The following is a 21,655-nucleotide window of genomic DNA, read 5'->3' on the forward strand; positions in this document are numbered from 1 at the left end:
GGCATATTTTGTGATTTAATCATTGCCTTGTTCTAAACAATATCCTGTTTTTTTATTAGAGCAACGTTCTTTTTTAAATGTTGTCCAGTTGTTTTATGTTGTGCCTAAATATTCAATGTAGATGCGTTTGGAGTGTACTTGCCATGGAGAAAATGTCATTCTTTCTTGTTGTATAATTGCTATTGATAAATTATTAATAATGTTTGTGAGTCTCTTGGTAGCTACACAGAAAGGCTCCAATTCTCATAAACCTCTTGAAATGTGTCACTAAGGTCAGATTTACGAGGGGCTTCAGTCATGTGCTCCATCTCCAGCCATTAGCCATCTGGAAAGTATCACATTTAGGGTACAATAACATCATGTGAAATGAGACCTTTATAGAGAATCTGGTACATGTAAGGTGTGATCATAGTGTTGTAGAGAAGGTTTAGACAGGGAAATTCTCTTTAAAGCCATTCTGATAATACAGAGTAATTGGAAATGGATATTCAGCAATTTTTGGATTCTTTTGTTTAAAACTCTTGCACTTTAGGGCTCCTTCACAGGGACGTGTCCATGTATGGAGCCCGCTCTGCTCAGCAGGGGATCACTCCGTCGATCCCCGCTGAGCAGGTAGATGACAGGTCCGTCTCTGTACACTGTGCAGGGACGGACCTGTCAGAGCGCCGCTCTCCCCTATGTGGGATTGGATGAGTCCATGGTCACCCAATCCAATGTACGTTTTTCCTCCATCACACTTTTTCGAATCGGGTCGGATGTCAGCAGACATGTCACCGCTGACATCCGTCGCTCCATAGACCTCTATAGCGTTTCCGTTCAGTTCTGCCTAAAAAACTGACAGGTGGACCTGAACGGATCGTCCGTGTGAAAGAGACCTTAGGAGAAAGTGATTTGCAAAGAACTGCAAAGAGGCCAGTTATGGTCACTATAGTGTTAGCCACTGTACACACGGTCGGACATTTCGACAACCAAATCCGTCGGATTTTGTCCGTCAGATTTAGTCTGACGGATTGTGTCCGAAAATGTTGCATACACATGGTCGGACTAAGTTGGGGAAAAATCCGATCATTTAAGAACGTGATGACGTAATTTCGTTACGATGGGACTACATTCAGGCTAGTAGCCAATAGCTTTGATGTAGGAATTTGATCTGAGCATGCGTGGCACTTGGTCCGATCAAAATTCTCTACACATGATCGGATTACGTCCGACCGGCCCAGTTGGTCGGGAAATATTTCCAACATGTTGTAAAATTGGGTCCGCCGGAGATTCGGAGGGAATCAGTCCGATGCATACGACACACAGTCGGATTATCTGACGACGCGTCCGATAAGACGCATTCCGACGGATTATCTGACCGTGTGTACGCGGCATTAGAGTGATTGTAAAGGATCATCTTGTAAAACAACCCATTCAGTTTAAAATAGAAATAAAAGGCAAAACATTTTTGTATAGATATTAAAAAAATACCTTTTTTTTCCCATTTTTTAAGTGATCACATTCCCTCTGTTCTCAGCTGCATAAAAGCTGGGGGGAGGAGAAGCAACAGCACACTGAGCTTGCCAGTGAATGGTTGTGAAGCAGGGGTGTGTCAGGACAAGTCTGATCATTGGAGGAGAGTACACTGAGTTCCCAGCATAGCTAGAGAACTGACCACGGTGCCCTCTCCTGCTTAGTGGGGTCAGTTTTTAATAGGAAAGCAAGGTGACTGGCAGGAATACCAGGGATTTCACATAAAGGAAACAATACAAAGAGAACAGGATACTTTTTCATACAAGTACATGGTACAGCTGGCACAGATCAGGAATATGTAGCGTTGGGGTGGCAAACACTTTACATGTTAAATGTGCATATAGTATAAGGATCTGGACATCTTATCAAACACTGCCAGGTCCTGGACCATAAGTTCAAGCTATGTCCCGTACACACAAGCGGATTCCGCTCAGGCTTGGCTTGCATACACACGGTCACACAAAAGTTCTCTGAACTTTCGACCGTCAAGAACACGTTGACGTACAAGACTACGATGAGCCGAGAAAATGAAGTTCAGTGCTTCCGAGCATGCGTCAAGTTTTTTCTCAGCATGCGTGGGAATTTTGCGCGTCGGAATTTGTACAGACGAGAAATTGAGAACCCGCTCTCAATCTTTTGCTGCCCGAAATTCCGCCAGCAAAAGTCTGATGGAGCATACACACGATCGCATTTTCCGACCAAAAGCTCTCATTGGACTTTTGCTGGCGGAATTTCCGATCGTGTGTACAGTTCATAACAGTACAACTTTGATTCAAGTTATTACCCCCACAGCAAACTGATGATTCATCATGTGCTCTCCCCTCCTGTAACCATGGTCACAGTGTTAGACTGACAACACTGAGCACAGCAGAATACACTGAGGCCGCGTACACACGCGCGGACTGTTCGCCCAACCTTGTCCGCTGAACAGTGTTTGGGCGGACAGTCCGCTCGTGTGTGGGGCTTCAGCGGACAGTTTCAGCGGACAGTTGGCCGAACAAGGTCTTACGGAAATTCCGAAAAACTGTCCGCTGAAACAAGGTTTCAGCGGACTGTTCGCTCGTGTGTAGGCTTGTTCGGCCAACTAAGTCTCGCGCATGCTCAGAAAGGATTTCCACGTCGGAAGGTTGCATTGCAGTGTATAGGACGTCGTATTTTTCATCCCGTCGTACGTGCCGTTCACGTCATCGCGCACGGTTTCAGCAAACTGTTCGTCCGTCGTGTGTGGCCATGTCCGTCCATGCTAAGTTTGAGCGGACTGTTCGCTCAAACTGTTGGATGGACAAAGTTGGGCCAACAGTCCGCTCGTGTGTACGCGGCCTAATTGGTTCGTAGTGCTGACATTCCCTCTCCCAGTCTGCTGTATAGGGAATTGCAGAAAGAAAAGTAAAATATATATAATATATTTTATAATATATATAATATATAAAGTAAAATTCAGTTATTGGTACTAACATATGTTTGACATTTTTTTTTTCTTTATAAATATTTTTGAAATTTAGATTTTTTTCTTTATACATCTGCCTACTGTTTAGCTGTAATTGGTGTTAGGTTTTAAATCAAAGTTTAGTCATAAATCAAAAACAAACAGCACAAGGGACATTACTTACAGTAATTAGGATGTGTCCCTTGTGCTGCCGGCTCCTCTGTTAGCTGCAATCTTCTTCTATCGATCCTGCGCCGCCATAATCTTCCAGTGTGGCGAGGGTTATTGGAGATGAGCTGATCTACTTCTATTAATAAAACAGGGTCTATGAATGGAGGAGGCAGACCTTTCAATCATCCACCTGTCCTCCATACTTAGATCTTGTTTCACTCACAGAATGGAGCAGAGGGCGCAAAGGGCCCGTATAGTCGGGCACTCTTGATGAGAGCCTGTCGCAGCTCTGTTGGCCCCCCTCTTTTAACCCCCACTTCACCAGAAGGTTATGGCAGGTGGGGGTAGGGCAAGGATAATGAAGGAGGATTTCACCTAAGAGAGGAGACAGCAGCACAAGGGACTCATACTACTTACTGTATCGTCCCATGTGCTGATTTTTGTTTTTTGTTTTTATTTCTGACTAAACTTGGGCTTTAGACTGTATAATAGTTTTTATGTTGTTAGTGATGATAAAAATCCGTTTTATGTTTGTTGTATTTTTGTGTACTTACTTGTTACTAATGTGACTGCTCTGTCTCTTGCAGTGCCCTGCCAGACAGTTTTAGACTATTTAAAGACTGTACTTCAACATCACAACCAGTTGGTCATACAGCAACCCATAGAGCAGCCTACAGAGGTAATGTAACTTAAGATCTGACACTTGTCGATATAGTAAAAATTTGGCATTCCACCTACTTATGGACTCTTTCAATTAGCCCAATTGGGACTGTATTGAGTAGTATAGACAAGGCGATTTGCCTTATGTTCTGGTGCTTTTACAGCAATTCACTGGGTTGGTGTGGTAAAAAAATGACTGATATGTTGTATTTTTGCACAGCTTGTTCTAATTCCCTATAACGCTTAGAAATGAATGAAGTGTAGGTTAAATAATGCTTAAAAAAGGCAAAAAAAAAAGAAAAGATTGCATGGAGTTTTAACAAAGTATTACGTGTGCACAATGCTCACCTCCACAAGCATGTTGTGTGCACCATGCACCCACCCACTGGTGTGATCCCTATTGAATGATCCCTAAATGTTGCCTATGGCATCCTCTCAGTACAGGAGCCATCTAACTAAACACCTGCTAGTATGTATATTCACCGTTCTCATAAATGTGAGCAGAGCAAATCTAAAGTATACAGGTTCAATAAAATGTTAACATGCAGATTATTTTTATACTTTATGTGTATATATTATTTTTAAATATAGCTCTCCAGTTTACAAAACCTATTTTGCCGCATTCACGCGATCCTAAATTCGGCCAGCAAAAGACCAATGAGAGCTTTTGGTCGGAAAATGCGACCATGTGTATGCTCCGTCGGACTATTGCTGGCCAAATTCCAGCCAGCAAAAGATTGGCAGCATGTTCTCTATTTTTCAGTCGGAAAAAGTTCAGATCGGAAATTCCGATCTTCTGTAGCAATTCCTACGCATGCTCGGAAACAACTCGATGCATGCCCGGAAGCATTGAACTTCATTGTCTCAGCTCGTCGTAGTGTTGTACATCACCCTGTTCTTCGCGGTGGAAAGTTCAGCAAACTTGTGTGGCCGTGTGTATGCAAGCCAAGCTTGAGCGGAATTCCGCTCGCGGCTGTTGTAAATGATGCCAGAGAATGTTTATAATATATAAGAATTCTACTGAATTATTTGGGTGTTCTATTTTACCTATAGATAATAACAGCAATCACAGGGACCCATACCAAAATTTTGGTGGGATGCCCCCACTTTCCGCAGCCTCCCTTTTGACAACCTTTTTGCAGAACTTGCTTACTTAAGCTGGCCATACATGGATTAAAATACGGCTGGTTCAGCAGGGACCTGACTAATTTCAATCCATGTATGGGCAGTCGCTATAGACTTGTGTACAACCAGCCTCTCTTTTTTTTTTTTCTCGAATGATTAGTGCCGCTGGCTACAGCCGGCAACACTGATCATTGTGTTCTGCCAGTAGTGAAAGGTTCTCCGCTGGCAGAACACAGTAGTGCAGCAGGAGGGATTCCCTTATCAACACTGATTCTGTTGATGGTAAAAATCTAGCAATTTTCGTTCCTTCCACCTGTGGTGGAAAGAAAGAAATTGCATGATCTATGGCCTGCCTAAAAGTGTAACTAAACCCAAAAACAAAAGTGTTATGTACTAAAACCTGGTGTTCTGTACTACAACCCAGCTTACCTGATTCCTCGCTCCGGCCAGCTGCAGCATTCTCCACCTGAAGCTCCGTTCTGTGTGCAAAGCCTCAGCATCATCATGTACAATACAGAAATATTAACCCTGTATGCAGGGCTGGCCCAAAACTTTGTGCTGCCTGGGTCCAATAATAAAATGCTGCCTCCTGCCATCCATAAAAAAATAAAAATAAAAAATCACGCATATCAAAAGGCCCCCAGATCCATTATTTTATATCATGATAAAAATAAAATTAGATTTTAAACACTGCGATCAAAATTCAGGGATCAGGAGTGCATTAAACTCAGAATACAGGGCTCAGGGGGTGTGGGGGGTAATGTGAAGGGTGGTAGAAGACACTGCTATTTGGGTGGCCTTGCCCATAAGAGTGTCCTCTGCCCGTTCATATAACCCCCCCCCACCCCCACACACACACACGCTAGTGTCCTCTGCCCCTCTTTCCCCTATAGCAGGGACCTCTTGCCCTCCTAAACCCCCCCCCCCTTTCCCTCCCATAGCAGTATCCTACCTCACAGCCGAGAGCAGAGGATAGCATATTTCTGGACAGAGGTCGAGAGCGGGAGTCAGCAGAGTGAATTTCCATATTAGCAACCTGGTGGTTGGTTGTTTAGGACCCCCATTTGTCCAGGCAACCAATCACCTGCGGTTTAACTTCAAAAGTTAATTCGGGCAGCTGCTCCTCTTGCCCCCTGTCCTGCACTAATCTGCCTTATGCTCTCTACTGTTCACTGATCACAGCAGCAGAGGAGGCTTGTGGAGGTGGAGGGGGAGAATGGGAGATGACGGGACAAGGCGTGGCTGAAGAGGTTGGAGGCTGGGTGGGGAAAGAAGGACTGGAAGCTAGAAGGCAGGGGTCGGCAGCGCAGGAACCGGTTTGCGGTCTACCTGTCACCTGTCACCAGGTGGACTGCTATCGATGGGTTGCTGACCCTGCGTCTTGGACGTCAATTTGCTGTCCCTCCCAAAGTGCTGCCTGGGTCCAATGGACCCAGTGGGACCCATGGTAGGGCCGGCCCTGCCTGTATGGTACGTTGAGAAGGCTGGTGTGCAAAAGGAGCCAGGGAACAATCAGAGCTCTGTAGGGAGCCTCCTTTGCCCTAGACTAGATGAGCCCCTTTAGCACTGCAAGGGTTTTGTTTCATTCAGTTGGGCTTTGAAGCTTTCCAGTCCTTAGATGTGGTGGCTGCATTTGTTTTCCTTTTTGCAGGTTTTTTTTCCCTTTATTTTTACCTGGTAATCCTGCCAATAACACACTTCCTGCTCTACGGTCACAATGCTTACTGTACTGCATCTGTGAAGGAGCAGTGTTGTCTCCTTAGCACACAACTCAGTAACATGGAGGGGAATTGTTCTCTAGTCCATGCAGAGAACCAAGAACAATGCCAACTGATAAGAGTGCAACACAGGCAGAAGGCAAAGCAAGTTATTAGCTCACAAGTATCCTGGCATGATCGACAGGCAATATTCACTCTCTTTACCTTGATAGTCTCTTTATGTAAAAACCCCATTTTACGTAGGTGTCACATCAGTGGAAAGTCTCATTTTTACCCTGGTGGTCCATCAATGGACTGGTGTCTATAAGTGTAAAATACCATATTTACAGTGGTGGCCTATCAGTGTTAAAGCCGTCTTTTCAGAGATGGTGAGTTAGTGGAAAGGCCCCCATTTATATTGATAGTTGACAAATCATTATGCACCATTATCTATCCAAGACTAAAGTCCTAAACCCAATCACTAAAATCACATAGAAGCTTTAACATGTTCATTTCTATTTAACCACTTTCAGACCGGACCATTTTGCTGGTAAATGACCAGAGGTCTTTTTACACTTTGGCACTGCGCTGCTTTAACTGGTAATTGCGCGGTCATGCAATGTTGTACCCAAACAAAATTTGCGTCCTTTTCTTCCCACAAATAGAGCTTTCTTTTGATGGTATTTGATTGCCTCTGCGATTTTTATTTTTTGCGATATAAACGTAAAAAGACCGCAAATTTTGAAAAAAAATGATATTTTCTACTTTTTGTTATTAGAAAAATCCAATAAACTCAATTTTAGTCATACATTTAGGCCAAAATGTATTCAGCCACATGTCTTTGGTAAAAAAAAAGTCAATAATTGTATATTTATTGGTTTGCGCAAAAGTTGTCACATCTACAAACTAAGGTACGTTTTCTGGAATTTACGCAGCTTTTAGTTTACGACTGCCTATCTCATTTCTTGAGGTGCTAAAATGGCAGGGCAGTACAAAACCCCCCCAAATGACCCCATTTTGGAAAGTAGACCCCCTAAGGAAATTGATAAGAGGCATGTTGAGCCCATTGAATATTTTATTTTTTTGCCTCAAGCGATTGAATAATGACAAAAAAAAAATTTTTTTTTTTTTTTTACACAAAGTTGTCACTAAATGATATATTGCTCACACATGCTATGGGCGTATGTGAAATGACACCCCAAAATAAATTCTGCTGCTTCTCCTGAGTACGGGGATACCACATATGTGGGACTTTTTGGGAGCCTAGCCGCGTACGGGGCCCCGAAAACCAAGCACCGCCTTCAGGCTTTCTAAGGGCGTAAATTTTTGAGTTCACTTCTCACTACCTATTACAGTTTTGAAGGCCATAAAATGCCAAGATGGCACAAAACCCCCACAAATGACCCCATTTTAGAAAGTAGACACCCCAAGCTATTTGCTGAGAGGCATGTTGAGTTCATGGAATATTTTATATTTTGCCACAAGTTGCGGGAAAATTACAAACTTTTTTTTTTTTTTTTTTTTTTTCACAAAGTTGTCACTAAATGATATATTGCTCACACATGCCATGGGCATATGTGAAATGACACCCCAAAATAAATTCTGCTGCTTCTCCTGAGTACGGGGATACCACATATGTGGGACTTTTTGGGAGCCTAGCCGCGTACGGGGCCCCGAAAACCAAGCACCGCCTTCAGGCTTTCTAAGGGCGTAAATATTTGACTTCACTCCTCACTACCTATTACAGTTTTGAAGGCCATAAAATGCCAAGATGGCACAAAACCCCCACAAATGACCCCATTTTAGAAAGTAGACACCCCAAGCTATTTGCTGAGAGGCATGTTGAGTCCATGGAATATTTTATATTTTGCCACAAGTTGCGGGAAAATTACAAACTTTTTTTTTTTTTTTTTTTTTTTCACAAAGTTGTCACTAAATGATATATTGCTCACGCATGCCATGGGCATATGTGAAATGACACCCCAAAATAAATTCTGCTGCTTCTCCTGAGTACGGGGATACCACATATGTGGGACTTTTTGGGAGCCTAGCCGCGTACGGGGCCCCGAAAACCAAGCACCGCCTTCAGGCTTTCTAAGGGCGTTACAGTTTTGAAGGCCATAAAATGCCAAGATGGCACAAACCCCCCCCAAATGACCCCATTTTGGAAAGTAGACACCCCTAAATTTAGGGGTACACTAGTGAGACTAGGTAATAAATGGCGGGTGCCCTGAAACTATAAAAAAATAACTAACCAACCAGCGTCACCTGTAACAGTTATATGGTGATCACTGGTGAAAGGGTTAACTAGGGGGCAATCAGGGGGCTTTATGCGGTAGTATATGGGGGTCCCTGGCGCTATAAAAAGCTGCGGCGAACCTAAATACCTACTTGCCTAACTAGCGTCACCTGTGACACTAATACAGCGATCAGAAAAACGATCGCTTATTAGGCTGGGTTCACACTGGAGCGATGCGGGAACGCCACGAATGCGCGGCGGGTTCCCGCATCGCATGCCTCCCGGCGGCAGTTCACACTGCCCTATGCGAACTGCTGGGAGTGTCAGTGAAATGTTACTGACACCCCCAGATCAGTTCGCATATCGCAGTGCGATCTGCAAACTCGGATCGCATGGTGTGAACACCCATGCGATCCGATTCTGCTGCGGGCCAAAAAAAGGGTCCCGTGCGAATTTGCGGCGGGTGCGGCGGGTGTGGCGGGTGCGGCGAATGGCTGAACTCGAATCGCACAGAGATCGGATGTGATTTGCACTGCAGTGCGAATCACATCCGTTCTCAAACCGCTGCAATCTGAACCCAGCCTTAGTGACACTGGCGACGGGGGGTGATCACGGGGTTAAACCTTTATTGGGGGGGTTAGGGGGGTACCTTAGAACTAAAGGGGGCTAACCCTAACTGCCCTAACAGTTATTAGTCACAAATGACACCCGCCGGGTGATCAGGGGGTTAAACCTTTATTAGGTAATAAATGGCGGGTGCCCTGAAACTATAAAAAAATAACTAACCAACCAGCGTCACCTGTAACAGTTATATGGTGATCACTGGTGAAAGGGTTAACTAGGGGGCAATCAGGGGGCTTTATGCGGTAGTATATGGGGGTCCCTGGCGCTATAAAAAGCTGCGGCGAACCTAAATACCTACCTGCCTAACTAGCGTCACCTGGGACACTAATACGGCGATCAGAAAAATGATCGCTTATTAGGCTGGGTTCACACTGGAGCGATGCGGAAACGCCGCGAATCCGCGGCGGGTTCCCGCATCGCATGCCTCCCGGCGGCAGTTCACACTGCCCTATGCGAACTGCTGGGAGTGTCAGTGAAATGTTACTGACACCCCCAGATCAGTTCGCATATCGCAGTGCGATCTGCAAACTCGGATCGCATGGTGTGAACACCCATGCGATCCGATTCTGCTGCGGGCCAAAAAAAGGGTCCCGTGCGAATTTGCGGCGGGTGCGGCGGGTGTGGCGGGTGCGGCGGGTGCGGCGAATGGCTGAACTCGAATCGCACAGAGATCGGATGTGATTTGCACTGCAGTGCGGTGCGAATCACATTCGTTCTCATAAACCGCTGCAATGTGAACCCAGCCTTAGTGACACTGGCGACGGGGGGTGATCACGGGGTTAAACCTTTATTGGGGGGGTTAGGGGGGTACATTAGAACTAAAGGGGGCTAACTCTAACTGCCCTAACAGTTATTACAGTCACAAATGACACCAATGCAAAAAAAAAAAAAAAAAAAAAAAAAATGACATTGGTGTCACTGTGACTGGGGGGCAGGGGTAATTGGGGGGGTGATCGGGGGGTAAAGGGGGGGTGTGAGTGTGCCTGGCATGTTCTACTGTGTGTGGGATGTGTTGGTGCAACTCACTGATCCGCTCTCCTCCGTGTCGGAACGAAAAATACCGACACGGAGGAGAGAATACATCACTTCCTCTCCTGTGTTTACATTACAGGAGAGGAAGTGATGTCACCGGGGATTTCTATTCGTCGGGAGCGATCGCGAGGGGGTGGCCATGAATGAATGGCCGTCCCCTCGTCCGGGATCGCTCCCGAACGAAAACCGACCGCCGCAGGCACCGGGCGGGGGCCCGATCGGGCCCCCGACCCGCGGGAGGCAAATCACGTACATGTACGTGCTTATGCCTGCCCGTGCCATTCTGCCGACGTACATCGGCGTTAGGCGGTCGGCAAGTGGTTAAATGTTTATAGGGGTTTATTTACTAAAACTGGACAGTGCAAATTCTGGTGCAGCTCTGCAGAGAAACCAATCGGCTTCCATTTTTTTTTTCAAAGCTTAATTGAACAAGCTGAAGATAGAAGCTGATTGGCTATTATGCAAAGCTGCACTACCCCTTAGTGTTTTAGTGCTGCAACTTTCAAAATATCTGGTTATGATGGCCCTTGTTTAGTCACTTAGCGGTTGATTTAATAAAGGCAAATAGCCTGTGCACTTTGCAAAGTGCAGTTGCTCCGGAGCTTAGTAAATTAGCAAACGCTCTACTGACTTCCATAATCCAATCCAATCATGTGCAAGCAAAATGTTGTTTTTTATTTTCCTTGCACGTGATTGGGTGCCCTTTTCAAAGTGAAGCTTTACCTCATTTACTAAGCTCTGGAGCAACTGCACTTTGCAAAGTGCACAGTCTAGTTGTTTTTAGTAAATTGACCCCTTTATGTCTCCCAGTGGTACTCCACCTCATCACAGACTTTGATTGCTCAGACATGTTCTGCTATTGTCACCATTGTCACCATCAGTAAACCTGTCCCAAGCAATGATGTACAGACACAGCTGGAGTGAGTCCTTGTAGACAGAAAGGTGCTGGAAGAGATCAGTAGCACTATGATGCAAAAAAAAAAAAAAACTGGTTAAAAAGTGGTGAAAGCAATATTTTAAAATTTACTGAAATACATTGAAAATACTCAGTACTTTAGCTAACTAATTGTCATTCATTATGTGTTAAGATCCATTTTAAATATCATTTAGGTTAGGCTGACCTCCTTAATTCTGATTTATAATGAACCTTTCTAAGTCAACTACAATAAAAATTGCAATGATTATGGTGGTGACAGTAGATCTCTTTATAAATGAGTCACGGCCATAAAATTCATCTATCAAGGTTTCCTGTTTTAACTTGCTAATCAGTTTAATTTATACAAAAATTGCTCTACTTTTGTGCCACTCTGCATTGTGTTCAGAAAACATTATCATAATAATATTGTTTGTGCACTGTGATAACAGGCATACATTTAAGATAGCTCCATCTCTGCAATTCCCTGATGTGTCATGATGTGACGTGAAATAGAGGGCACTCTAGCCTTGTGCAAAGTATACAACTCTCACGTCACTTTGATGGCAGGTGTCTTGATATGTTAATTGAGGATCTGATCATGTCTTTTGCATTGCTTTTATGGCTAACCACATTTTTTTTACTGGTCCCTTAAGAGCTCAGATGCATTATGATGAGTGGAATCAGTCAAGCTTCTTCATCCTAAGTAATTGTTGAGTTGCATATTTTAGTTCTTTGGGAAGGGAAAGTGTTGATGTGTATGAGCAGTGTAAACCACAGTGCTTCCGCAGATGGTCAAAATGTAGGTACAACATTGTGAAGCCTAGCTGAAGTCACAAACAAAACTGGGTGTTCTTGCAGAATATTTCTTTTGGCAGATTAACTTTCAACAAATATTGTATACCAGTAATCCTTGCTACCTTGTCATAGAATGTATGCATAACCACACATTAGGGTTAATTTACCAAAGTCAAATAGTCAGTTCAGTTTGCAAGAGAATTTTTCCTTAGCTATTGAATGCAGTGAATATTAGTTTGTAAATAATACCCAATCCTGGGTAAAAAAAAAAAAGAAGTGTGTGTGTGTGTGTGTGTGTGTGTGTGTGTGTATATATATATATATATATATATATATATATATATATATATATATATATATATATATATATATATATATGCACACAATATAATGTATATAATGTATAATATATATATATATATATATATATATATATATATATATATATATATATATATATATATATATATATATATAAATATATAATGTGTGTATATATATATATATATATATATATATATATATTTATTTATATCTTTCCTATGTTCATCATGCTAAGGGAAAATTGAATAGCCTTTAGTAAATCATCTTCACTGGCTTAGTTATTAAGGTAGTGCAAAGAACAATATACAAATTACTCATTAGAAGCAAAAGCAAATAATTACATTTATATATAAAAGATTAAAGTGCATCTGTGGCCAGAATATGGACATTAACCCCTTCCTGCCACTCCCAAAGGCCCTGTGACTGGATCTTAAGATTGGGAGGTGGGACAGACTTCCCATTCATATAATTACTGTGATTGACTGTCACAGGGCTCACATGATCATGAGCCCGTCCTGCTGACTCACAATCTCAAGAAGAGACCAGCAACTCTTGGTCACTGTGTTGGGAGCTCGCAGTGAATGCACTCTCAGCACAGGAACCTTGACCGTCTTGGATGCCCATGTGCATCAATGCCCACCCTCCCTGTCATTGTACATATGTGTTACATGGTTAAAGGAATTGCATGTTTTAACAATCAGTAATTTAGTTTTAAAACAAGACCTCACTGACCTCTGTATCTGTAGGCACTGTGGAGAAAGTAATCTTTAAAGGTCACATCAGAGTCACTGAAATACTTTTTTCTTCTGGTGGGGGGACTTATTATACTGCCAGCCTTCTAATGTAAAAAACAAAACAAAACAGGCTCTGTGAGATATATGAAATCAAATCAAAGTCTCTGTGATCTTTGAGGGTGAATGACTACTCCACAGTACAAGCAGCTAGAGAGGTTAGTGAGGGCTTGTTTTAAAGCTACTTTATGCATTTACTTAATATGCAAATGTCTTAAACTTATATTAGTCTTCTATTTTCACTTAAAATAAAAAAAGGCGTTATGCTTACCATCTCCGAGCAAGTATTTTGCATAAAATACCCATTTACATCCTCTTCTGTGGCCCCCCATTGACACTATCCACTCTTCCTCTTCTCTGCCCGCCCTCATAGCAAATCGCTCACTCAACCCCACCCCCACTCTCTGCGCATAGGATTTGACTGACAGAAGGAAGAGCCAATGACTCCCACTGCTCTCAGCCAGGCCTGTGAGAACTGCTGCAGATTGGACAGCGCTGGATCGAGAATGGAGTGTTTTAACGACTTGCCTACTGGGCACTTAAACCCCCCTCCTGCCCAGACCAATTTTCAGCTTTCGGTGCTCTCACACTTTGAATGACAATTACTCAGTCATGTAACACTGTACCGAAATACATTTTTTGTCCTTTTTTTCATACAAATAGAGCTTTTATTTGGTGGTATTTGGTCACCTCTGGGTTTTTTATTTTTTGCGCTATAAATGAAAAAAAGACCAAAAATTTCGAAAAAAACAACGCATTTTTCCTTGTTTCTGTGATATAATTTTGAAAATTATAAATTTTTTTCCATGAATTTTGGCCACAATTTATACTGCTATATATCTTTGGTAAAAATAACCCAAATTAGTGGATATTATTACAAGTTGTGGTGCAAATCATAAAAAAATTGATCACACCTGATGTACTGGTGGCCTATCTCATTTCTTGCGACCCGAACAAGCCAGGAAAGTACAAATACCCCCCAAATGACCCTTTTTTGGAAAGTAGACATTCCAAGGTATTTAGTAAGAGGCATCGTGAGGTTTTTGGTGTTGTCATTTTTTCCCACAATTCTTTGCAAAATGAAGATTTTTTAATTTTTTTCCCACAAAATTGTCATTGTAATAGGTTATTTCTCTCACATGGCATGTGTATACCACAAATGACACCCCAAAATACATTCTTCTACTCCTCCTGAGTATTACAATAACACATGTGTGGGACTTTTTCACAGCCTGGCCACTTAGAGAGGCCCAACATACAGGGAGCACCATCACGTGTTCTAGGAGCATAAATTACACATCTAACTTGTTGACTACCTATTATACTTTTGAAGGCCCTGGAGCACCAAGACAATGACACGTGACACTGACGTGGCATTGATGGCAGATGGCACATGGCACTGATACATGACACTGATGACAGATGGCACTAATACTTGGCACTGATGACACGTGACACGATGACAGATGGAACTAATATGTGGCACTGATGACATAGGACACTGATGTGGCACTGGTGACAGATGGCACTAATATGTGGCGCTGATGACAGATGGCACTAATACGTGGCACTGATGACAGATGGCACTAATACGTGGCACTGATGACACCTGACACTGATGACAGATGGCACTGATACGTGGCACTGATGACACGTGACACTGACAGGTGGCACTGATACGTGGCACTGACAGGTAGCACTGGGGACAGGTGGCACTGGGGACAGGTGGCACTGATAAGTGGCACTGGGGACAGGTGGCATTGATAGGTGGCACTGGGGACAGGTGGCATTGATAGGTGGCACTGGGGACACATGGCACTGGGGACAGATGCCACTGATAGGTGGCACTGGGGACAGGTGGGTGTGTGTGTGTTTTACTGTGTGTGTGTGTGTGTGTGTGTGTGTGTCTTAGAGCCCTTTCACACCGAGGGCGTTTTGCAGGGGCTATATCGTTAGAAATAGAGCCTGCAATCCGCCCTTAAACTGCTGCTCCCAAGGGCTTTCACACCGGAGCGGTGCGCTGGCAGGACATCAGGAAAAGTCCTGCCAGCAGCTTCTTTGGAGCGGGCGGTTTTAATGACTTTTCGGGCGCTAGCGGGGTGCTTTTATCCCCCACTAGCGGCCGAGATGTGCTGCAAATCCGACGGTAAAACGCCGCTAAAAATAGCGGCGTTTTACCACCGACGCTATAGGCTCTGCGGTGTGAAAGGGGTCTTACTGTGTGTGTGTTCTTCTCACTAACGCTGCAGCTGCAGCCGCTCATCTCTCCCTCCTCACACGCTGTCTCTGTGTGAGGAGGGAGAGCCGGCGATGAGAGATGATCTCATATGTTTACATATGAGATCACCTCTCATTGGATAGGCCAATCGAGTTCTAAATGGCCGCTGTGATTGGCCATTTAGCACGATCTGTGTTTGGCTGTGTCCAAGGGACACGGCCAACACAGAACTTCCCTGATGCGTGACCGTGGCGGCGCAAAGGGGAAGTAAACCGAAGGACGTCCAGGGACGCCCTCCCGGCAGTTAGCATCCGCACTGTAGCCGTCTTTTGGCTATAGCGCGGGCGTGAAATGGTTAAGGGGGCTGGGGGAGCTGCTATTGAAATATTTTTTTATCTTTAAGCAAAACCTTTTTGACTTTAGAATCACTTTAATGTACACAGTCTTGGGATAGGTGCACTTCAATTCTAAGTTGAAAAAAAAATTGGAATTGAAAGTTTAAAAAAGCATATGTCCATTGAGTCTAATCAAAAGACAAACATAAATAAATGTTTTTACCTTGCATCCTAAGAAGCCAATCTGCAGCTGATCCAGATGAAAGTAAAAAAACCTTAGAAACTGTAATCCAATTTGCATTCCTTCCTGATCCCCAAAGGCAACCAGATACTCAACAATCCGTGGTGTTATAAATATTAATAGCCAGTTATATTTTGAAACACTTCCAGACCCCTTTTAAAGAAAGTTACCAAGTCGGTACAACTAGTTCATGTGGAAGAACATTTTCACATCTCCAACAGCTCCACAGAAGCAACTGAATGTTACTTTGTTGGATAAGCTATTTAGAAGGGCATTTGACTGGCAGTGGGACTTGAAGATTGGCAGATTGATCATTTAATTGATTGAATTGATCACAGTTTCTCTGCAGCTCCATTTGGACCTTTTGAGTGTCCCTATTTGACAGCTTATAAATTGTTAGATGTACTGTATTTTAATGAATTCTTGTGGAAACATAGATTGCAAATAAGAGCAGTGCTTTTAGTGTGTCATACCAATATATACCATCAGTCCATGTATTGCCTTATGTACAAGTCTTTTCATAGAAAGACCTAGTACCTGTAATTTGGCAACTAGCTTTCTGCAGAGTTCTCAAAAACCAGTGAGGTGGTCATACGAACAGGGGGTTGAGAATTGTGAAAAAGGACTGAGTTTTACTGCTATCATTGTGGATCAAAAAAGTTGAATTTAGGAATCTAGAATGGAAAAGGACCTGGGGGTCCTAGTAGATGACAGGCTCAGCAATGGTATGCAATGCCAAGCTGCTGCTAACAAATCAAACAGAATATTGTCATGCATTAAAAAGGGGATTAACTCAAGAGATTAAACGATAATTCTCCCGCTCTACAAGACTCTGGTCCGGCCGCACCTAGAGTATACTGTCCAGTTCTGGGCACCAGTCCTCAGGAATGATGTACTGAAAATGGAGCGAGTACAAAGAAGGGCAACTAAGCTAATAAAGGGTCTGGAGGATATTAGTTACGAGGAAAGGTTGCGAGCACTGAACTTATTCTCTCTGGAGAAGAGATGCTTGCGAGGGGATATGATTTAAAGTTATAAATACTGTACTGGTGACCCCACAATAGGGATAAAACTTATTTGCAGAAGGGATTTTAACAAGATAACCTTAAACTACGTAGAGGGTTCTTTACTGTAAGAGCAGCAAGGATGTGCAATTCCCTTCCACAGGCGGTGGACTCAGCAGGGGGCATTGATCGTTTCACTTTTAGATAAGCACCTGAATGACCGCAACATACAGGGATATGCAATGTAATACTGACATATAATCACACACATAGGTTGGATTTGATGGACTTTTTTCAACCTATTTTTTCAAGCTCACCTACTATGTAACTATGTAATTGTTTGGCAATTTATAAAAATCATGGCTGGCTTAACATTGAAAAGAAAGAATAAAATGTACACGGACATTTAGAGGCTGCAAAGGTATCAGTGCTGTAAGGCAGAAGTGCTAACCACTAATGCCCACAGCAAAATTGATTTGCATTAGAATGCTCTGGAGGGAGTTATTGCCTTAACCCCCTGCTGACCACCATATGTACATACTGTTCATATGGCCTGTCAGAAAACGGTTATTACAAGCTGTGGCTGCAGCCATAATCATGGTACTGTTTTTTACATCCGCTGTCTTGTAAAAGTGATTTGGGCGTCTTCGTGGTTCCTGGGCTCTCCCATTCCACTGTGAAGCCCAGGACCACAGTAAGTGGGCCAGGATCCCTTCACACAGAGGGGACAGAGGAACATCCGTTCCCCGATTTTCCTTTATGACAAGTGAAACTGGAAATAATTATTTTACTACTTGTGGTCACTGAGGAAAGCTATCACTTGGCATACATAGGATACTTATGATCTGTGGTGCTAATTGTTTAGTACAGGCATACCCCACTTTTAAGTACACAATGGGATTTGTTTACTAAAGCTAGAAAGTGCAAAATTGGGCTCACTTCTACATAGAAACCAATGAGCTTCCAGGTTTTATTACCAAAGTTTAATTGAACAAGCTGTGGTTAGAAGCTCATTGGTTTCTATGCAGAAGGGAGCCTGATTTTGCACCATCTAGCTTTAGTAAATAAACCCCATTGTGTACTTAAAAGTGGGGTATGCCTGTATAAGTGTGTTTTATATGAATGTACACTAAGGCATGGATATTGTATTAGGCAATATAACTAGTAGGCTATTTACAAAGCAGTATATCGATTTGTGGTAGTATATTTCTGTTTGTACCGCTTCTTTTAAATCCCCTTCAAACCCAAAAAATAGGACATTATAGGGGTCATTTTCATGGTCTAGAAAAAAAATGTTTATCTTGAAAGAAAAAGAACTTTTACAATCTAACAGTGTGTTATAAGATTATCTCCTGTGACTTCTATTTTGTTCTTCCTTTCACATTTTTTTTCTTTTTACTGCAAACTTTGAAATATTATTCAGTACCGAAGGTCAAAAATGAAGATTATATGAAAAAAAAATCCAATAGTAGCCTCACATGGGGAATGTTAATATAGAAATTCCTTGAGGTTTAGCCTGTAATATTGGTGTACTGTAAGCTTGTGTTGACTAAGCATTTTGAATATTTCAGTTTATTTTTCTGTAAAATTTCTGATGTAAATAAATACTAAGAGCCCATTTGTATCCCATTGAATATAGTGGTGTTTACGAACCATGCAACCCATTTAAAACTCATCCCGCAGAGTCCCATTCTGTATCACTTAAACAACTTTTTACAGGCTCTTAACGTTAATACAAAGGCTACCTTTTATTGTCTGTTCTAGCAAAACGTAATATTTATTATCACCTATGCTTCTTATAAGAAAGCTGAACAAGCTCCTTTTTTGTGTACTTGATTGTTTTTTTTATCTTTGGATATATATCACTCAATCTTTCTTCAATATTTGTTTTGTATTTGCTTTACTTTTATACTTTTTTTTAAACCCATTTTTTGTGGGTGTACTGTTCTCCTGTATCTCACTTATCACTTTCTTGTGTACGTAATTTTGTGCCAACAGCCTAGGCCATATCAGTGGTGATAGGAATTGTGCTAAGGGATTAAAAAACAATATTAAATAGAGTAAAGCCCATAGTACAGGGTTTTCAAATTCTACACACAGGAGCCCTCACCAACCTCCATCCCATCCACATTAAGGGATAAGCTATCCAAAACTGACTTTAGAAATTCATACTGGTGTGTTGATTCTCTGACTCATTATATCTCTCAGTGCCACCAGCAGAGAGCTCTCTGTCTTGTTTTTTTTTGGCCTCTGCACAATGGGCAGTAAGTGGAGTCTCACATTATTTTTAATTACTTGTGTTTTGCATTAAATACAGCAGGAGATTATCCTTTTGTTTATAATGAGTGAAGCTGCCAGGGTTCCCAATAGTTATAAGAATCCAGAGGCTACAAGGATTACCCCTTTCACACTGCCCTGCCATGGTTTCAGTGGGGGTGCAGCACAGTGTACCACTGTGTTCCTCCTTTTACTTCAACTAGACGAATGGTGGAAACATTTTTGATTTGGCTGATCGAAAAATAATGAGTCATCTATGGCCAACCTAACTTTGAGTCACTTTAGCTAATGGCCTGCATAATGTGCACAAAGCTTTATTTAGTATGAGAATACAAGACCGTAGTAGACAGAACCCAAATTATCAACCAATAAGACACTTTAATAATGATAATAAAAAAAACACTATTCAGACTTTTACTGTATTAAAATTGTCTGCGGCCCTTTATTATTGGCAATAAAATATTATTTGATATTATAACCAAATTACATAGCACATAAATAAAAGTCTTATCTTCTGACCACAACTATTTTCACACAAAACTGAAACATATGCCTTTGTCTTGCTGGGTATATTTTTTTTTAGAGGCTTTACTTCCTCTTTAAATGTTATAAATTGAGTTGCAGTTCAGTGAGTAAAATAAGTATTTGATCCCCAAGCAAAACATGACTTAGTACAGTGGACAAACCCTTGTTGGCAAGCACAGAGGTAAGACGTTTCTTGTAGTTGGTTGCCAGGTTTGCACACATATTGGGATTTTTGTCCACTCTTCTTTACAGGACTTCTCTAAATCCTTAAGTTTTCTTGGCTGTCACTTGGCAACTCAAAGTTTCAGCTCTCTCTATAAATTTTCTATAGAATTAAGGTCTGGAGACTGGCTAGGCCACTCAATCACTTTAATGTTCTTCCTCTTGGGCCACTCCTTTGATGCCTTGACGGTATGTTTTGCGTCATTGTCATGGTGGTGGAAGACCAATCCACGACCTATCTTCAGTGTTCTGGCTGAGGGAAGAAGGTTCTTATTCAAGATTTTACAATACATGGACCCGTCCATTGGCCCCTCACTGCAGCAATGTCAGCCTGTACCTTTAGTAGAGAAACCGCCAAAAAACATAATGTCTCTGTGCTTGACTGTAGGGATGGTGTTCTTAGGGTCATAGTCAGCGTTTTTTTTTTCCTCCAAACATGTTGAGTTAATGCCAAAGAGCTCAATTTTGGTATCATCTGACCACAGCATTTTCTCTGAATCATTTAGATGTTCATTGGCAAACTTCAATCAGGCCTGTACATATGCCTCCTTCTTGAGGAGGCTCAATTCATGGCAATGTACTGTGTTACCAAAGGTTTGTTTGGTGACTGTGGTCCTAACTGTCTTGAGATCTTTCACAAGCTCCTCCTGTGTAGTTCTGGGCTGATCCCTCACTTTTCTCATGATCATCCTTACCACATGAGGCAAAATCATGCATGAAGCTCCAGACCAAGGGCAATTGATGGTTATTTTGTATTTCTTCCATTTGCCAATGATCGCTCCAACAGTTGTCTCTTTCTCACCAAGCTTCTTGCTAATGGTCTTGTAGCCCATTCCAGTCTTGTGCAGGTCTACAGTTATGTCCCCGATGTCCTTTGACAGCTCTTTGGTCTTGCCCATGATGGTTAAGTTTGAGTGGAAGAAAGAGATTCTGTGGACAGATGTCTTTTATAAACATAATGAGTTGTCCTTAGGAGTACCTTCTTAAATTGACAGATCTAATCTGTGTACCACATGAGAACATACTGTAGTCAGTCTGTGGGAGCCAAAATGATTGTTGGTTGGTAGGGGATCAAATACTTATTTTACTGACTGAACTGCAACTCAATTTATAACATTTGTATAATGTGTTTTTTTGGCTTTTTGGTTGGTATTCTGTCTCTATCATTTAAACTACACCTACGATAACAATTATAGACCCTTCATTTATTTCTAAGTGGGAAAACTTACAAAATCTATACACAATATTGGTATAATGTTCAGTGCTAAACCATCTGATGAAAAAGATTTTATTTGAAGTCACAAATCATGTATACTCATTGCTGTAACCTTCTACCTATTGGTATTATTATCCCCCAGCGGCGATGTGTGCATGTGTATTTATATGTATACACATGTATCACTGTTGCATCTAGTTCATTTTATGCATCCTTTTCACCTTTTTTACAACAAGGCACCCACTTAGGCATTTACCCAACTAAGACCTATTCCATCAAATGTTTCTTTTATCCAAACTGTCTAG

General features: G+C 42.2%; 1 protein-coding gene across 2 annotated transcripts in view; it reads left to right on the forward strand.

Annotated features, from left to right (window-relative positions):
• The window catches only part of BEND4 (BEN domain containing 4), a 203,088-nt gene that overhangs the window by 90,290 nt on the left and 91,143 nt on the right, over positions 1–21,655 (forward strand). For both annotated transcript variants that reach the window (XM_077477561.1, XM_077477560.1), the window contains exon 3: positions 3,697–3,788. In XM_077477561.1, coding sequence (XP_077333687.1) covers positions 3,697–3,788 — 92 coding nt within the window. The remainder of the gene's footprint in view (positions 1–3,696; positions 3,789–21,655) is intronic.

The sequence above is a fragment of the Lithobates pipiens genome, unplaced genomic scaffold (assembly GCF_037356315.1).
Source record: "Lithobates pipiens isolate NorthernLeopardFrog02 unplaced genomic scaffold, aLitPip1_a1.2 Scaffold_13, whole genome shotgun sequence".
NCBI lineage: Eukaryota > Metazoa > Chordata > Amphibia > Anura > Ranidae > Lithobates > Lithobates pipiens.